The following is a 15,526-nucleotide window of genomic DNA, read 5'->3' as shown; positions in this document are numbered from 1 at the left end:
GCAGGGGAAAAGCCACTAACTCTCTGATCCCTGGGAATGGAAGAGCTTGCCAAAGAGAGTTTTCTAGTATGCTTCTGAAGAAGGCTAACAGGAGCTGATTTGATACAAATCTGTAACAAGGATTGGAGTACTGATAGGCGAGAGTGACCTACGTGTAAGACACATACACATCTTACTCCTAGGGTTTGAGCCCCAGCACTGTCACTCCCCCACCCCCGCCCCCAAAATCTATCCTATGTTTTCAGGCCTCAGGCATGCAAGGCAAGCACTCTACCACTAAGCCACCTTCCCAGCCCTATGGGGTGGCTTTGAGGGTCAGTGTTGTCCAGAGCCAGGAGTAGTTATGTGGGAATTGTGATTGGTTGGATTTCAGAGGAATCCTGGGCCAGGTTCCAGCCCACCAGAATCTGAGCTGATGTTGAGAGGCTGGGCAGGCAGGCTGGGCGTTGGCTTGTTAAGGCTGCGTGGAGAGGCTTCTTGGCTGATCCAGCCTTTTCCTCCTTTGCAGTTCTCCTCCATGCTTATTAAAGTCACATCAACCCTGCAGAACAAATGCAAGGCTGAGAGTGCTGACGTCCCTGCGTATGGTCAGACATTGAGGCTGTGATGCTGTTTAGCATTTTCTGTTCCAAGCCTGGGGATTCTCCTGTTTCCCACGGATAGAAACTGGGGAGGCCTTTTGGGCAGCTCTCCATCTTTCTTATTTTTCCAAGAATTCGGTTAAGTATTTGAACCTTCACCTGTCAAAATCAGTTTTGAATGGGGACTTCTCTCCCCCTGGCTTCTTAGAATAGCAGAATGGAGGTATCATTTATCCCTGGGAGACTGTAATGGGGGTTTTCCTGTTTGGACACCCACCTTGAATTCATTGGAAACAGAAGTCCTGGGCATTGTATATTCCATAAATTTGGCTCAGACTTTAGCTGGGTCATATTTCCCCCAGAATCTTTTTGAAAAAGACTCTTGTCTCATTCCTTTAGAGCAACATGTGTAAGTTGGATAAAAATAGAGTGACTGGCTTCGTGTTTTGAGTTATGCATTAAACTTACAGTTTTGCTTGTGAAAAGCCTTTAATACATAACTTGGGGGAAATTTGAGTTTTGAGGCCTGAGGCCGGGTGAGACTTTATACTCCATCTGAAACCCTCCCGTGTGCCTGGCCAGCCACCACGATTATCCCACAAGCCTTACGATGCCTTTCTTTTCTCTCCCTCTTGTTCTTCTCACCCCACCTCGTCATCCTCCCACAGCTCTTGCTTTAGTTTGAATAGAGGAGTGTGTGAAGATGGTTGGATATGGACTTTCAGCTGACCACTAGGTAGAACTTGGTACTCAAAGACAGGACATCTCATACAAAAAAGTTAGTGGCCAACAAGGACTGCTAGCGGGAGAAATGTCTGGTCTATGTGGTGAGTTGCTCAGATGTCTACTTCCTGTGGAGAGTTCTGAGTGTTATGTAGACCATTTCTGCCACATTGACTGTAGAACCTCAGGAACAGGGCTGGTCTCATGGTCAGATGCCCAGTGCTTGACTTAATGCTTTGCTATCTCTAAGTTCTTAGTGGTTTTTGGACAAAGAAAGAGGTACTGCGTTTCCTTTTTTCTTTTCTTTCTTTCTTTCTTTCTTTTTTGCCAGTACCAGGGTTTAAACTTGGGATTCATGCTTGTTCTGAATGCTTCTTTAGCTGCTCTTACACTTACGTGCTCTTACACTTAAGCCACTGCTCCACTTCCGTCTTTTCTTTTTCTTTTTTTCCCCCTGGTCCTGGGGCTTGAACTCAGGGCCTGGGCACTGTTCCTGAGCCTCTTTGTACTCAAGGCTAGTGCTCTACCACTTGACCCACAGCTCCACTTCTGTTTTTTTTTTTTTTTTTGAGTGGTTTATTGGAGATAAGAGTCTCATGGACTTTTCTGCCCTGCCTGGCTTCAAACAGCCATCCTCAGATCTCAGCCTGAGTAGTTAAGATTACAGATGTGAGCCCCTGGCACCCAGCTCATTTCCATCTTTTTTGATGGTTAATTGGAAAAAAGAGTTTCATGGACTTGCTTGTCTAGGCTGGCTTTGAACTGTTATCCTGAGTTGCTAGTATTACAGTTGTGAGCCATGAGCACCTGGCCTCTGGTTATTTTTTTTAAGCCCCACACAGCCATTCAGCTGTCCTTTGGAGCAGCATGTGCTGACCATGTGGCTGTAGTTGGGTTTCATTATGTGCAGTTTGACACATGCTTAACCAATGTTCAGGTGGCTTGCAGGGAGGGGCAGTAGGGCTGAGTTTGGAGACAGCTCTAAGATGAGGCAGGCGTAGTTCCTCCCACGTGGGAACTCTTTCTGGAGTGGGGGTGGGAGGCAGAGGATCAGATGGACTGTCCCAACAATATTGAAGGAGAGGGCCCTGATGTACTTACACATGATAGTGTGAGTATAGTGCCACCCAGTCTGGGGATCCTGACCCTGAACAGAGCCAGATGTGTCCCAGAGGAGCTGGAGGTGAAAGATCTTCCCAGAGGGGATATCTATGTCTTTATCTATCCATCCATCCATCCATCCATCCATCCATCCATCCATCCATCCATCCATCCATCCATCCATCCATCCATCCTTCTGTCTCTCTGTCTCTGTCTGTCTGTCTGTCTCTCCATCTCTCCCTCTCCCTCTCCTTCTTCCTCTCCTTCTCCCTCTCCCTGTCTATTCATACCTGTAGTGGCCACTGGACCCGAGCAATCTGTCATCTGGGCATGGGTGCCTCTGACTGTCTGGGACTTGCATGGGTCTTGAAGTGGCTTTGTTTTAAGGACTTTGACTATGGACAGCAAGGCCTCTCTGTGAGTGCTGGCTGGAAAGATGGCACTGAGGCTGTGTGAAGAACAGTTCAGCCTCATGTTCCGGTTCAGCTTCAAGGCAGTCAGAGATGCCAGGAGAGGGGACAAGGGCTGCAAGTTTATTGGGAACATATAGAGAGGACTCCTTTTCTTGTCTTTTTGTGTGCTGGTACTGGGGCTCGAACTCAGGACCTGTCCTTGAGCTTTTTAACTCATTGCTGGTTCTCTACCACTTGAGCAGCTAGGAGTACAGGTGTGAGCACTGATATTCAGCTGCGAAGACTTTTTGGTAAGGAGAGATGCCATGTTGTGGGAACTGTACCAGAAGCTTGAAGGAGAAGTCTAGGATGGTTCTCATGTTTACAGCTTTGGGTCCTGGTGGAATAGCGGTAATGTGGGGGATGTTTGGTTAGGAGGGAGAGGGAGATAGGGACTCTAAAGATAATGTTTGAGGGTTTTTTTTTTTTGGTCTTTTATAGCCCCCCCCCCCCGCCCCCCAGCTGAGGACCAAACTCAGGGCCTTGCACTTGTCAGGCAGGCGCTCTTCCGCTGAGCTAACCCCCCAGCCCCAATGTTTGAGTTTTGATGGGTGGAGATGGAAAGAGGATAGAGAGCTGGGAGAGCTGGCCTGTGTTATGGTGTCCTCCGTTGAGCAGACTGAAACAGCCATGGCTTGGGCTCCCTTGCATTAATTTAATTTTATTTTTGGGTCCGGTCGTGGGGCCTGAACTCTGGGCCTGGGTGCTGTCCCTCAGCTCTTCAGCTCAAGGCTAGTGCTCTATCACTTGAGCCACAGCGCCACTTCTAGCTTTTTTCTTTTTGCTTATGTGGTGCTGAGGAATCGAACCAGGGCTTCATGCATGCAAGGTAAGCGCTCTACCACTGAGCCACCTTCCCAGCCCTAATTTAACTATTGATAGTTTTTGTTGTTGCTCTCTTTGGGCTGACTTCAAACCCTGATCTTCAGATCTTAGCCTCCTGAGTAGCTAGAATTACAAGTGTGAACTACCACTACCTGGCTTTATTAATAGCTCCCCCCCATCCCCCAACTGCCCTGTCAAAAAAGCAAAGATGACACTGGCAAGATAAAAGGGGAAGTAAGCCTTGCAAACATATAGGAAGGAGCAACCTAGAGGGAAAAATATAACTAGGCATAGTTATAAGTGAAAGGGAGACATATAAAAGTTGCTTGTAGCTGGGCATGCTGGCTTAAAGTCCCAGCTACTTAGGAGGCCATAGGTGGGGTGATTGTAGGTTGAAGTCTGACTGCCAAAATAACCCATGTAAAAGAGCTAAGTATGTGACTCAAGTGACAGGTAGCTGCCTAGAAAGTATAATGCCCTGAGTTCAAACCCAGTACTGCCCTCTCACCCTCAACAATATTGCTTGTGAAGAATAATAGAAATCCAAGACAACAAATACAAAGACATTAATATGTACAAATATGTAAAGAATCTGATAGACCATGTGCCATTGGGTTAGCCGATGTTTATCTCTGCAGTCCAACCCCCTCTTTATTGTTTATAATTCTGAAATGATTTGTTTAAGTTGTTATGGGAAAAATGTAAGCACACACAAAAGCAAAGACAGATTCATGCATTCCCATGTGGCACCAGTTAACAAGCTTTTGGAATCTTTCTTTTCCCATCCTTAACTATTTTGATACGGCTCCCATCATCATGTCTTTTCACTCTCAAACATCTCAGTACAGTTCTCCATGGATAAGAACTTCATTCACTTTTTCAAAAAGAGCGTGATCTACACTTGTGTAACCCAGAAGAATGACCAAGCCTGTGCCTGTCTTTCCAGATAGCAAAGCCATTGTGGATGGGAACCTGAAGCTCATCTTGGGCCTGGTGTGGACACTGATCCTCCATTACTCCATCTCTATGCCTGTGTGGGAGGATGAAGGGGATGATGATGCCAAGAAACAGACACCAAAGCAGAGGCTGCTGGGATGGATTCAGAACAAGATCCCCTACTTGCCCATCACCAACTTTAACCAGAATTGGCAAGATGGCAAAGCCCTGGGAGCCCTAGTAGACAGCTGTGCTCCAGGTAAGTCATTGTTGTCAGTTGCCTAAACTGTTATGCTCAAGATGACACTGTACAAGCCCCATACATCTGGTTTTCCTGTGGGAAAGCTAGCTTCACAGTGATTGGTGGGTATTTCCTTTAAGACAGACAGATATGGGACCAAACTGTTTTGTTCCCCTCCCAGTATCAAATCTTCTAGTTCTATCTACATGGCATGCTTGAATGTTGATTCCAGTGTTTATTTAAATCCCCAAATGCAGGCCTTAACACTTTAAGCCTAGAGCAGACCTTAGGTTTAGATCCAAAAGTCAAAAAGTGGTATGTCTTCCTACATCAGTGCCTAGTTTCTTGTTGGCTTTGGCAGAAACATGTGGCCCTCTTAGGTGGCTTGGCATGAAAAAAAAATCTAAAAACTTAATTGAGTGAAACATCCCCATTTTGATTAACCACTGGTTTGACTATATATGGCTCTCTTTGCCCTTTTCTTTCTGTATTACTGTGGAGTAGTGTTTGGTCAAGATCCAGCTGGAGCCTTTTCCAGATGGGTTGTTTTCTGAGTGGTTGGGTATACAACAAGATTATAATTATCTTCATGGAGGGTTTAAGATTGATGTGTTTTTCTCAATAGAAAAAAAAAGCAGCCAGTGTTTATATACCTTCCCAAATTACTAAATAAAAAAGCCATTCTAATAATCATATTTTCTGTTTACCGAGTACTTTTTTACATATGTATATATTATTTATTTATTTATCTTCTTCTTATTTTTTGCCAGTCCTGGAGCTTGAACTCGGGGTCTGAGCACTGTTTCTGAGCTTCTTTTGCTCAAGGCTAGCACTCTACCACTTGAGCCACAGCACCACTTCCAGCTTTTTTTCTGTTTATGTGGGACTGAGGAATCAAACACAGGCTATCATGCATGCTAGGCAAGCACTCCACCACAAAGCCACATTCCCAGCCCTATTTGTCTTTTCAAAAGTACTTTTTGGTACTAGGGATCAAACCCAGGGTCCCATGTTTGCTAGGCAAACATTTTACCACTCAGCTCTGACGAGTGTTCTTTATGTGCCAGGCACATCATGTTTAGTAAGGTAGTGGCTCTAGGCACCCTCAAAGCAGAACTGCTGTCTAGTGTCAATTCGGTAAAGAAAGAGGGCTGCTACATTATTCTCCTTCTAAGTTGGTATCATCTGAGAATAATTCAAAGGACAGTATTAGTATAGCATTTCTAGTGCTTTCTTCCTTCCATCTGAAAATACACTTTTTTAGTTTAAATCTGAGGATTTTTACTCGTTTTTTTTTTTTTTTTTGGTCGGTCGTGGTGCTTGAACTCTGGGCCTGGGCGCTGTCCCTCAGCTCTTCAGCTCAAGGCGAGCGCTCTACCACTTGAGCTACAGCGCCACTTCCGGTTTTCTGGTGGTTTATTGGAGATAGGAGTCTCACAGTCTCTCCTGCCCGGGCTGGCTTTGAACCTCGATCCTCAGATCTCAGCCTCCTGAGTAGCTAGGATTACAGGCGTGAGCCACCAGCGCCTGGCTTCCTTTTACTCCAGTTTTAAATGACTTGTACTTTGAAAGTCTTTTGAAGTAACTTTTTATACCTTTAAACAGATGTTTGAATTACACAGGATACTAGTTTAATCTTCTTTAGGTGTACACAGGTATACTATTAAAAAGCATTTTCTTGCCAGGCACAGGTGGCTCAAGCCTTAATCCTAGCTCCTTCAGAGGTTGAGATCTGAAGAGCAAGGTTCAAAGCTAGCCTATGCTGGAAAGTCCAGGAGACTCTTATCTCAAAAAAAAAAAAGCCCAAACATGAGCTGCGCTCAAGTGGTAGAGTGCTAGCCTTGAGCAAAAAAAGCTCAGGGTCAGTGCCCAGGCCCTGAGTGTGACACACACACACACACACTCTCTCTCTCTCTCTCTCTCTCTCTTTGGGCTTGAAGTATAGTAGATTTCCTGCCTAGCAAGTGTTAGCCCCCTGAGTTTCAAGCCCATTATTAAATAAATAAATAAAATCCTGGCACAAAGGTACCAGGTCCAAATGGTGCTTTTTTTTTTTTTTTTTTTTTTTTGGGTGCTGGTGGCTTTGTACTGAGTAGTTAGGAATATAGGCATGAACCATGAACATGTGGCATCCAAATGGTTTTATAAGCCTTGTTTGTTATATACCCTCAAAGAATAGATCATACCTATCTTAATGCAAGATAACAGGCTTATGGAAAAAAGTCCTTGCTAATATACATTTATTTTTATTCTTCCCCAATATAATTCAGTGTTTTGTGGGTTTTTTTGTTTTGTTTTGTTTTTTGTTTTGCAGTACTGTGGTTTGAACTGGGAGCCTTGCATTTGCTATACAGGTGTTTTACCACTTGAACCATGCCTTCAGCCCTTCATTCAGTGAAATTTTGGAGGCAGTAGTTTTCTTTGAGTTCAGAGACCAAATGACTGTCCAGATAAACACACTGTATTCAATATGTAAGGTCTACTTAAAAATGATAAAATAAAAACATATGTAAGGTCTTAGGTATGTGGGTTTGATTACAGAAACTAATAAACTAGTCTCTAAATTAAAAAAGGGGGAAAAGGGGAGAGACCAAATGGGTAAATGGGTTTAGTTTGGGGCACATGGCTTCTTTTAATCTCTTCAGTCAACTGATGCTGTTGTTTGTGTTTGTGTTATGTGAACAGGTTTGTGTCCAGACTGGGAGTCCTGGGACCCACGAAAGCCTGTGGATAATGCCCGAGAAGCCATGCAGCAGGCAGATGACTGGCTGGGCGTCCCGCAGGTATGTACATGTCTGCCTGTCCCCCTGAGACCGTACTGGCTTGTGGTGGTCTTGGCCTTCCACCTCCAAAGAGTATTTTTTTTTGGGGGGGGGTCCGGTCGTGGAGCCTGAACTCTGGGCCTGGGCGCTGTCCCTCAGCTCTTCAGCTCAAGGCGAGCGCTCTACCACTTGAGCCACAGCACCACTTCCAAATTTGCCTCTCTTGGAATCATGTCTCTGCTTCTTAGCTTCCCTCTTCCCCCTCAGGAAGTTGAATGATGTGTTTTTCATCTCCTGTTAAGCTTGAAACCATCTACTTTTGACGTTCATGTGATGTTGGCACTGTACAGTTGTTAAAGGAGCCACGGGGAAGAAACGCCAAATGAAAACATCCTACTTTTTACTGGAATGTACTGTAGGCAGCTGTTCAAATCTCAGTAATTATTTTCTTCTTGCAGGCTAAGCATCAAAATGGTCTTATTTTTCTTTTTTCTCTCTTTCTCTTTTCTCCCTCTCTCCCTTCCCCCTTTCCTTCCTATTTTCCTTTCTTTCATCCCTTCTTTCCTCTCTCCTTTCATCCCTCTCTCCCTCCCTTTCTCTTTTATGCCTTCCTTTCTTCTCTTTCAATCATAGGGAGAGGAATGTTGGTATAGCTTTTCATCATATTTGGTTAACTTAACTCATGAAAAAAAGCCTTATCTTCTCTTGGTGAGGTGTGGCTTACCACCTGGCACCATTGGTAGGGGCAGGGAGGACTTGCCATGCCATTAGGGCTGGGTCAGATGGTAGAACTGGACCCAGTCTGTGAAAATCTTCAGAGCAGCTACTCATCCAGCCTGGGTCTCATCATGCTCCTGAACTGAGTGTCAGGAATTGTTTTCCCTCTCCCATTTTTAATGGCTACTAATATATTCCCACCACATATGTTATGTGTGCCTGTGTTGTCCCTTACTATTTTTTGTTGTTTTCTCAGGATTTTACTATGTAGTCCAGGCCAGTTTCACGTCACCATACCCAGCTTATTTTTGGTTTTCTTTATATTTTTCTTTGAAGTAAATTTAATAGAGATGTGGACACTGGATAGATGAACAAGAGAAGCTAGTTTATCTATGCGTCTTCTACTTCTATTTTGGTGGGGAGGGGGGTATGTGTTTATTTTTTCTTCTTGATTTGCTGCTGTTTATTCCTTTATCCTTTCTAGAACATTAGGCCAGGGGAGTGAATGGAGTCTTTGGAATCTCTGGAAATAACATGCAGGATTTTCTGGATAGGATGCCCCAGCTTCCAATGGGGACAATAACACCTTTAAAAGGTTGAAATAACCAATTATCTTGGGTGTCTTGTTTTAATGTAATTTTACTTAAACAAAGCACGGACTCATTTTCTTAGTATTTGTAGTATTTGGTTTAAGAGACAGTCATAAAAAGCTATATGGAGGGCTGGGAAAGTGGCTCAGTGGTAGAGCGCTTGCCTTGCATGCCTGAGGCCCTGGGTTCGAGTCCTCAGCACCACATAAGCAAAAAGAAAAAAGCCAGAAGTGGCATTGTGGCTCAAGTGGTAGAGCGCTAGACTTGAGCTGAAGAGCTGAGGGACAGCGCCCAGGCCCAGAGTTCAGGCCCCACGACTGTACCAAAAAAAAAAAAGCTATATGGATTTCCAAGTGATGCAGGAATTCACCTACCATGTTGTCATTATAGGTCATCACTCCTGAAGAAATTATTCATCCTGATGTTGATGAGCACTCGGTGATGACTTACCTTTCTCAGTTCCCCAAAGCCAAACTCAAGCCAGGCGCTCCTCTTAAACCCAAACTCAACCCAAAGAAAGCCAGGGCATATGGCAGAGGTAAGTGTTGATCCTCTAGTTGTAGAGAGTATGGCTTGAAGAGGAATGCACTTAGAATAAAGAGTATAAGATAAGCCTTATTCCTTTTTTAAAGTAACTATCTATTGTTTTGTTACTACTGCAGTTTGAACTCAGGGTTTTGTGCTTGTTAAGCTGGCACTCTTCCGCTGAGCCATGCCTTCAGTTCCTCCTTCTCCTAGATAAGCTTCATTCTTAATGATACCATACTAAGCTGGGTGCTGATGGCTCATGCTCATGTCCTAAGTCCTCAAGTGGCTGAGATGTGGAAGATTGTGATACGAAGCCAGCCTGGACAGATAATTCCTTGAGACTCCATTTCCAAAATAACCAGCAAAACATGGTAGACTGGAGGCAGGTATTAAGTGGTAATACCATAGGAAGCCTAAAGGCTCATTTATATTCTGGCTTGAAGAAATACCTTTGCTTTCATGTAGCAGAGCATGAAGAACTTGCTGTACTTTCAGTGCAGTAACCCTGGGACTACAAAGGGCCATTGCCTCCATTTTTCAGAAGAGGAATCAGGACCTAGGCCACTTGGAGAAGGGGGAGAAGGGTCTTGTGTCAGGTTACCAGTCAGGGATGGGAGTGGGTCAAGAGTCTGGGCCATCTGGCTGCTGATTTATTTCTCCTGGTGGGTGAAAGCTGCCTCAGCTTTCCAGATAGGATGGAAGCTATTGTTAACCCCTGGGAACACTTCCTTGCTGAGACATCCTGTTTATGACAGGATCTGCAGGACACTGCTGCTTACAGTGCAATGACCAAAGCCATTTCGAGCCCTTTTGTGCTGTGGGTGACATTTGACTTCAAGCACATGTTCCTTAAAAGAGAACAGTCCCCTGGTAGCCCAGTTTTGTTTGTGATAAGGATCAGCATGGTAAGATCTCATATACACATACAGTATCCTGTGTATCTCCTCATCTGACTCTTAGGCCATGGTGCCTGCCATCGCCACAGCAGACACACTTGCCATTCACAGTTCTGTCTGGCCGGATGTTGGGGTCTGTGCAGGTCTCTGTGTTACTGGTGTCAGGGGACTTTGTTGTAGTTACTGGGAGGTTGGCATGTTCATGCTTGTTTTCTCTGTGCCATAACCAAAGGTGGTAATTAGCAAGATACACCAGCTAGGTGCTGTGAGCTTCTACATCTAATTCTAGCTACTCAGGAGGTTAAGATCTGAGGATTGTGGTTCGAAGCCATCCTAGGCCAAAAAGTCTGAAAAACTCTTCTGTTAACTACCAAGACACCAAATGGAGATGTGGCTCAAGAGGTAGAGCGCAGCCAGGCGCTGGTGGCTCACGCCGGTCATCCTAGCTACTCAGGAGACTGAGATCTGAGGATTATGGTTCAAAGCCAGCCTGGACAGGAAAGTCCGTGAGACTCTTACTCTAATAAACCACTAGAAAACCGGAAGTGGCACTGTGGCTCAAGCTGTAGAATGCTCGCCTTGAGCTGAAGAGCGCAGGGACAGCGCCCAAGCCCAGAGTTCAAGCTCCATGATCAAAAAAAAAAAAAAAAAAAAGAGGTAGAGCACCAGCCTTGAGGAAAGAAGCTAAGGGACAGTACCCATTCCCTGAGTTCAATTCCTGGTAACAGCAAAAGGGGAAAAAACGGAAAGTAAAGAAGTGCAAGACTTTAAAGATTATGCATCCTTATTGGCAGAAATGTTGCAAAGAGCCATATAAATCCCTTGCAACTTAATTGGCTGCATGGAATGAATCAATTCAGAGCATAAAATGCTTGTTTGAAATAACCTTATCACTGGCTATCCTGTTTTCCCATTGTTAATGTCAGATGATTTTCCTTCACAGTGCTACAGTTCAGGAATGTGGCTTCTCTTGCCATTTCCTCTGCCTCTTTGTAAGTGTTGTGTGCTGTGGGAGGAAGCAACCTTTTTTTCCCCATTCATCTCTGTGTGTGTGTGTAGTTTGTGCATTGTTTTTCAGTTAATCATTGTCAAATGATTACCATTAAGTATACCATTCTGTGACTGTGTACTGGTCATGCAGTCACCAGCACTGTTTATTTGCAGAAGGGTTTCACCTTCCCAGAGTCAAACACCATGCTTACTAGGCAGTTACTCTCTGTCCTCCCCTCCCCCATCTCCAGGTGAGCTGTGTTCTTCCTTCTGTCTCTCTGATCTGCATTGTACCTCCTAGAAATGGAATCCCACAGTTGCTGTGCTTTTGTGGCAGCCTTACTTCACTTAGCATATGTTTTTCAGAGTCTAACCATGTTGTAGGATGTATCAGAATGTCACTCATTTTTATGGTTCTATAGTATCACATAGCTGCCATGTTTTGTTTATCCATACATGTGTTGATGGACATTGGGGTTGTTTTTACATTGTAGCTTTTCTGAGTAATATTGCTGTGAACACGGGTGGAAAGTATCTTGAGACCTTGTTTTGAACTGTTTTGGTATAGCCCAAGCATGGAATTGTAGAACATGTGATAGTTCCATGTTTAGCTTGAGTGGGGGAGGGGCAGTGCTGGAGTTCGAGGTAAGGCGTTCACCTTTGCTAGGCAAGCCATGCCTCCAGCCCTTTATTTAGTGCCCTGGTTATTTTGAGATAGGGTCTTGCTTTTTGCCTGGGCCTGCATCAGAACTGTGACCTGCCTATTTTAACCTTCCAGCCATAGCTGGAATGACTGATATGCACCACCACACCCTCTTAAGATAGAGTCTCACAGATGTTCCTGCCTGGGCTGGACTTGAACCACAGTCTTCCTGATCTCAGCCTCCCAAGTAGCTAGGATCATAGGTTTGAGACTCAGATACCTGACTTACAGTTAACTTCTTTTGCCCTTTAAAAGTAGGAAGACAAAACACTCATTTCAGGTGAGAGGGCTACAATGTATGGCTATTAGTGAGATAGACTTTCTCTTGCATGTAGAAACATTGCTTGGTTTCTACTGCTCCAAGTAGGAATGGAGAATATCCCATCTGTTCTCTAACAGACTTGAAAAGTTGTTTTTGTTCTTTTTTTTTTCCTTCTGGATGTTGGATAGATGCCTGTGGCCCGTCAGTTTGTACTTACAGATCCATTCACAGAGCCCTGACTTACCTGGTCTGAGTGGGGTGAAGGAGAGAGGGCTGGGTAAGGAGAATCTACTTCCACACAGAGGTCTTTGTGGTGGGCTTCCTCGTGGGGGTAGGTTGGTTGAAAGTATCCATGCATGACTTAAGTAGAAGCAATTTTCAAAACCTATGTTCTATATGAAGCATTTCCTGCATAGCCAACCTTATGCCCCTTCAGTGTGAATAATGAAAGGGAGTTGCTGTCTCTCTGCCTGGCCAGCAAAGCTCAGCTCTACAGTTACAGTGTGGGCATGTGGTTCAGCCTCCTAAACAACCATGGTTAGCCAGGAGACCCAGGTCCCGCCCAGCCTTTGACAAGCTGTACAGTAAGTTGTTTCTGAGTCATAAGTGTGGGTGTTTGTCAGTATTGCAGGCACATGTTTAAATCTATTTGTTAAATGACTCAAAGCACAAGAGAAAATTAAAAGTAGAAGGCAAAGTCCACTTTACAGTTGCCAGTCTCTATCTTTTTTTTTCCCCCTTCAACGTTGGAGTCATTTCTTTCTAATCTTTTTCCTGTGCTGAAATGATTTCAAATTGTGTGTTTTTTCCACCTGGCATTTCTTCTTTAACAGTGTGGGCTATTTTATACTAACACATAATCCACTGTCTTTAACAGTGAAGAAGATAGGGAAAGAAATAGAGCAACATTAAAAAAATTGAATGAAATGTAAGAGATTGAGGAATCGGTGTAAGCCTTGTTTGGATCCTGTTCCAAACTGACTTTTAGGAAAACTCATGTGTAATTGGAAACTTGAATGCTGACTGGAGATATGAAGACATTATTATTATATTTTAAATGTGATAATTTGTATTGAAGAACACTTTTAAAGATAGTGAATTATAGATGATGTGTGTGAGGTCTGGGGTTTGAATGACACAGGAGGGGCGTGTCCACGCGTGCTGGTGAGAACACTAGCTGGAAGTTGATAGTTGTACAGGCAGGTGACAGATACACAGGGTTCACGCCTGTGATCCTAGCTTCTCAGGAGGCTGAGATCTGAGGATCACAGTTCAAAGCCAGCCTGGGCGGGAAAGTCTGTGAAACTTATTTCCAGTTAACCACCAAAAGGTGAGAAATGAACTGTGGCTCAAATGGTGGAGTGCTAGCTTGAGCACAAAATGTCAGGCACAGCATCTAGGTCCTGAGTTCAAGCCCCATGACTGACCTCCCTGCCCCCCCCCCCAAAAAAAAAGTAAGTGCTCAAGACCCTGAGTTCATGCCTCATTAGCAGTGTGTGTATACACACGTGCACAGTAACACTAGAGATATTGTTTCTGGGTAGAATGGGCATGTATGTAAGTTAAGTACAAGTAGAATTGAAAAAGAAAAGACCAACAAGGCAGACTAGCTAAGGACATGGGTCCAAGGATAGACAGATATGAATGCCTGGGTGTCTTTTGCCTTGAATATACCAGATTTAGGGCTGAAGATGGCCATCTAGTTAATGAACATAGACACAAAATGTCCCAGAAAAAAGCCTATTGTCCCTACCCAAAAGGTCAGGAAAGGCAGCCTAGGAAGCCTGAAAGAATACTTTTAGGTAATATTCCAACCAAATACCACAGGAACAACCCCGCCCCCCATGTTCACCTGCAAATGCTCATGGAGAGCCTGGACTTTGTTGGTAAGGAAGTGATAATGTCAGCATAGGAGGACTAAGGAGGGACCCCTCTCTCACCCCTCCCAGCCACTAATGGAGGTATGGTGGGAAGCCCACCAGAAATGAAGTGCCCTCTCACCTCAAATGTCAGTAAAGATTGACCTGGGATCCTGGGCTTCCTCCCTCATGGACAGCAATGTCAGGAGTTTAAAGTGTCCATTTTATAAAAACTTCAGTGAGCAACCACAAGCATTCTTCAAACAAATAAAAAAAAAAACAACCCCAGCATGGAAATAGAATAGCTAGTTTGGACATTTCAGTACTGAGAAATGTAATAACTGAAAGAAAACCTCATAGGATGTACGTACGAGCAGAATGAGAGGTTGGGGCAAAGAATTGGTGAAACAAAACAGCAGACATTCGCAGTCTGAGAGAAAGTAGACTGAGAAACTTGAGACGAGCCTCTAGGGACTTGGGAAGACTAGAACAAAGCACCTAATACTTGCATTAGAGAAGTTCCTGAAGGAGAACAAATAGAAGGTGGTGAAAAACAAACAAACTAAGAAAACAGAACTACTTGAAGAAATAATACTTGATTGAAAAGTTTCTAAATTTTGAAAAGACATAATCCTACAGAGTCAAGAAGCCAAGAGAAGTCTAAGCAAGGTAAATAACTCCACCACCAGTAACGCGAGCACGCACGTGTGTGCGCGCGCATCCACACACACACACAAATAAACTTCAAAAACACTATAGATCATACAAACTTAAAAGCAGTAAGAAAGAACCAATAACTTACCCAATGGGGAAAACAGGACAATGGATTTCTTATGCAAACCATGCAGGATGGAGGGAAGTAAATAGGACAACAGTTTTTCAAGTGCTGAAAGAAAAGCATTGGCATCCTAGAATCCTGAATCCCAGGAAAATACCCTCTAGGAAGAAGAGAAAATCACTACATTTTCAGATAAAGGAAAACAAAAAAAAAATTTGTCACCTGTAGTTTTATCTTCAAAGGCCTGGGGATGTTGGTTCATATCTACAATCCCAGCTATTCAGGACAGGAGGCAAGAGAATCATGAATCAAGACCAGCCTGGGCAAAAAGTTTTGGACATGCTATCTCCATCAATATGCTGGTGATTCATAACTCTCCTCCCTGCTCTGTTGGAGGTTATAGGTAGGAGGATTATAGTATGAGGCTGACCTGGGCAAAAATGTGAGCCCATACTTGTGAAAATATTGAAAGTTGGGGCTGGGAAAGTGGCTCAGTGGTAGAGCGCTTGCCTTGCATGCCTGAGGCCCTGGGTTCGATTCCTCAGCACCACATAAGCAAAAAGAAAAAAGCTGGAAGTGGCA

At 44.1% G+C, this 15,526-nt stretch overlaps 1 protein-coding gene across 2 annotated transcripts in view; it reads left to right on the top strand.

The window, feature by feature from the left end:
* The window catches only part of Flnb (filamin B, beta), a 152,507-nt gene that overhangs the window by 55,974 nt on the left and 81,007 nt on the right, over positions 1-15,526 (top strand). For both annotated transcript variants that reach the window (XM_013010498.1, XM_013010497.1), the window contains exons 2-4: positions 4,629-4,877; positions 7,545-7,642; positions 9,319-9,466. In XM_013010498.1, coding sequence (XP_012865952.1) covers positions 4,629-4,877; positions 7,545-7,642; positions 9,319-9,466 — 495 coding nt within the window. The remainder of the gene's footprint in view (positions 1-4,628; positions 4,878-7,544; positions 7,643-9,318; positions 9,467-15,526) is intronic.

Source organism: Dipodomys ordii, unplaced genomic scaffold, assembly GCF_000151885.1.
Source record: "Dipodomys ordii isolate 6190 unplaced genomic scaffold, Dord_2.0 Scaffold12, whole genome shotgun sequence".
Lineage (NCBI taxonomy): Eukaryota > Metazoa > Chordata > Mammalia > Rodentia > Heteromyidae > Dipodomys > Dipodomys ordii.
The sequence above is the reverse complement of the archived record's forward strand: the minus strand, read 5'-3'. Positions and strand labels throughout refer to the sequence as shown.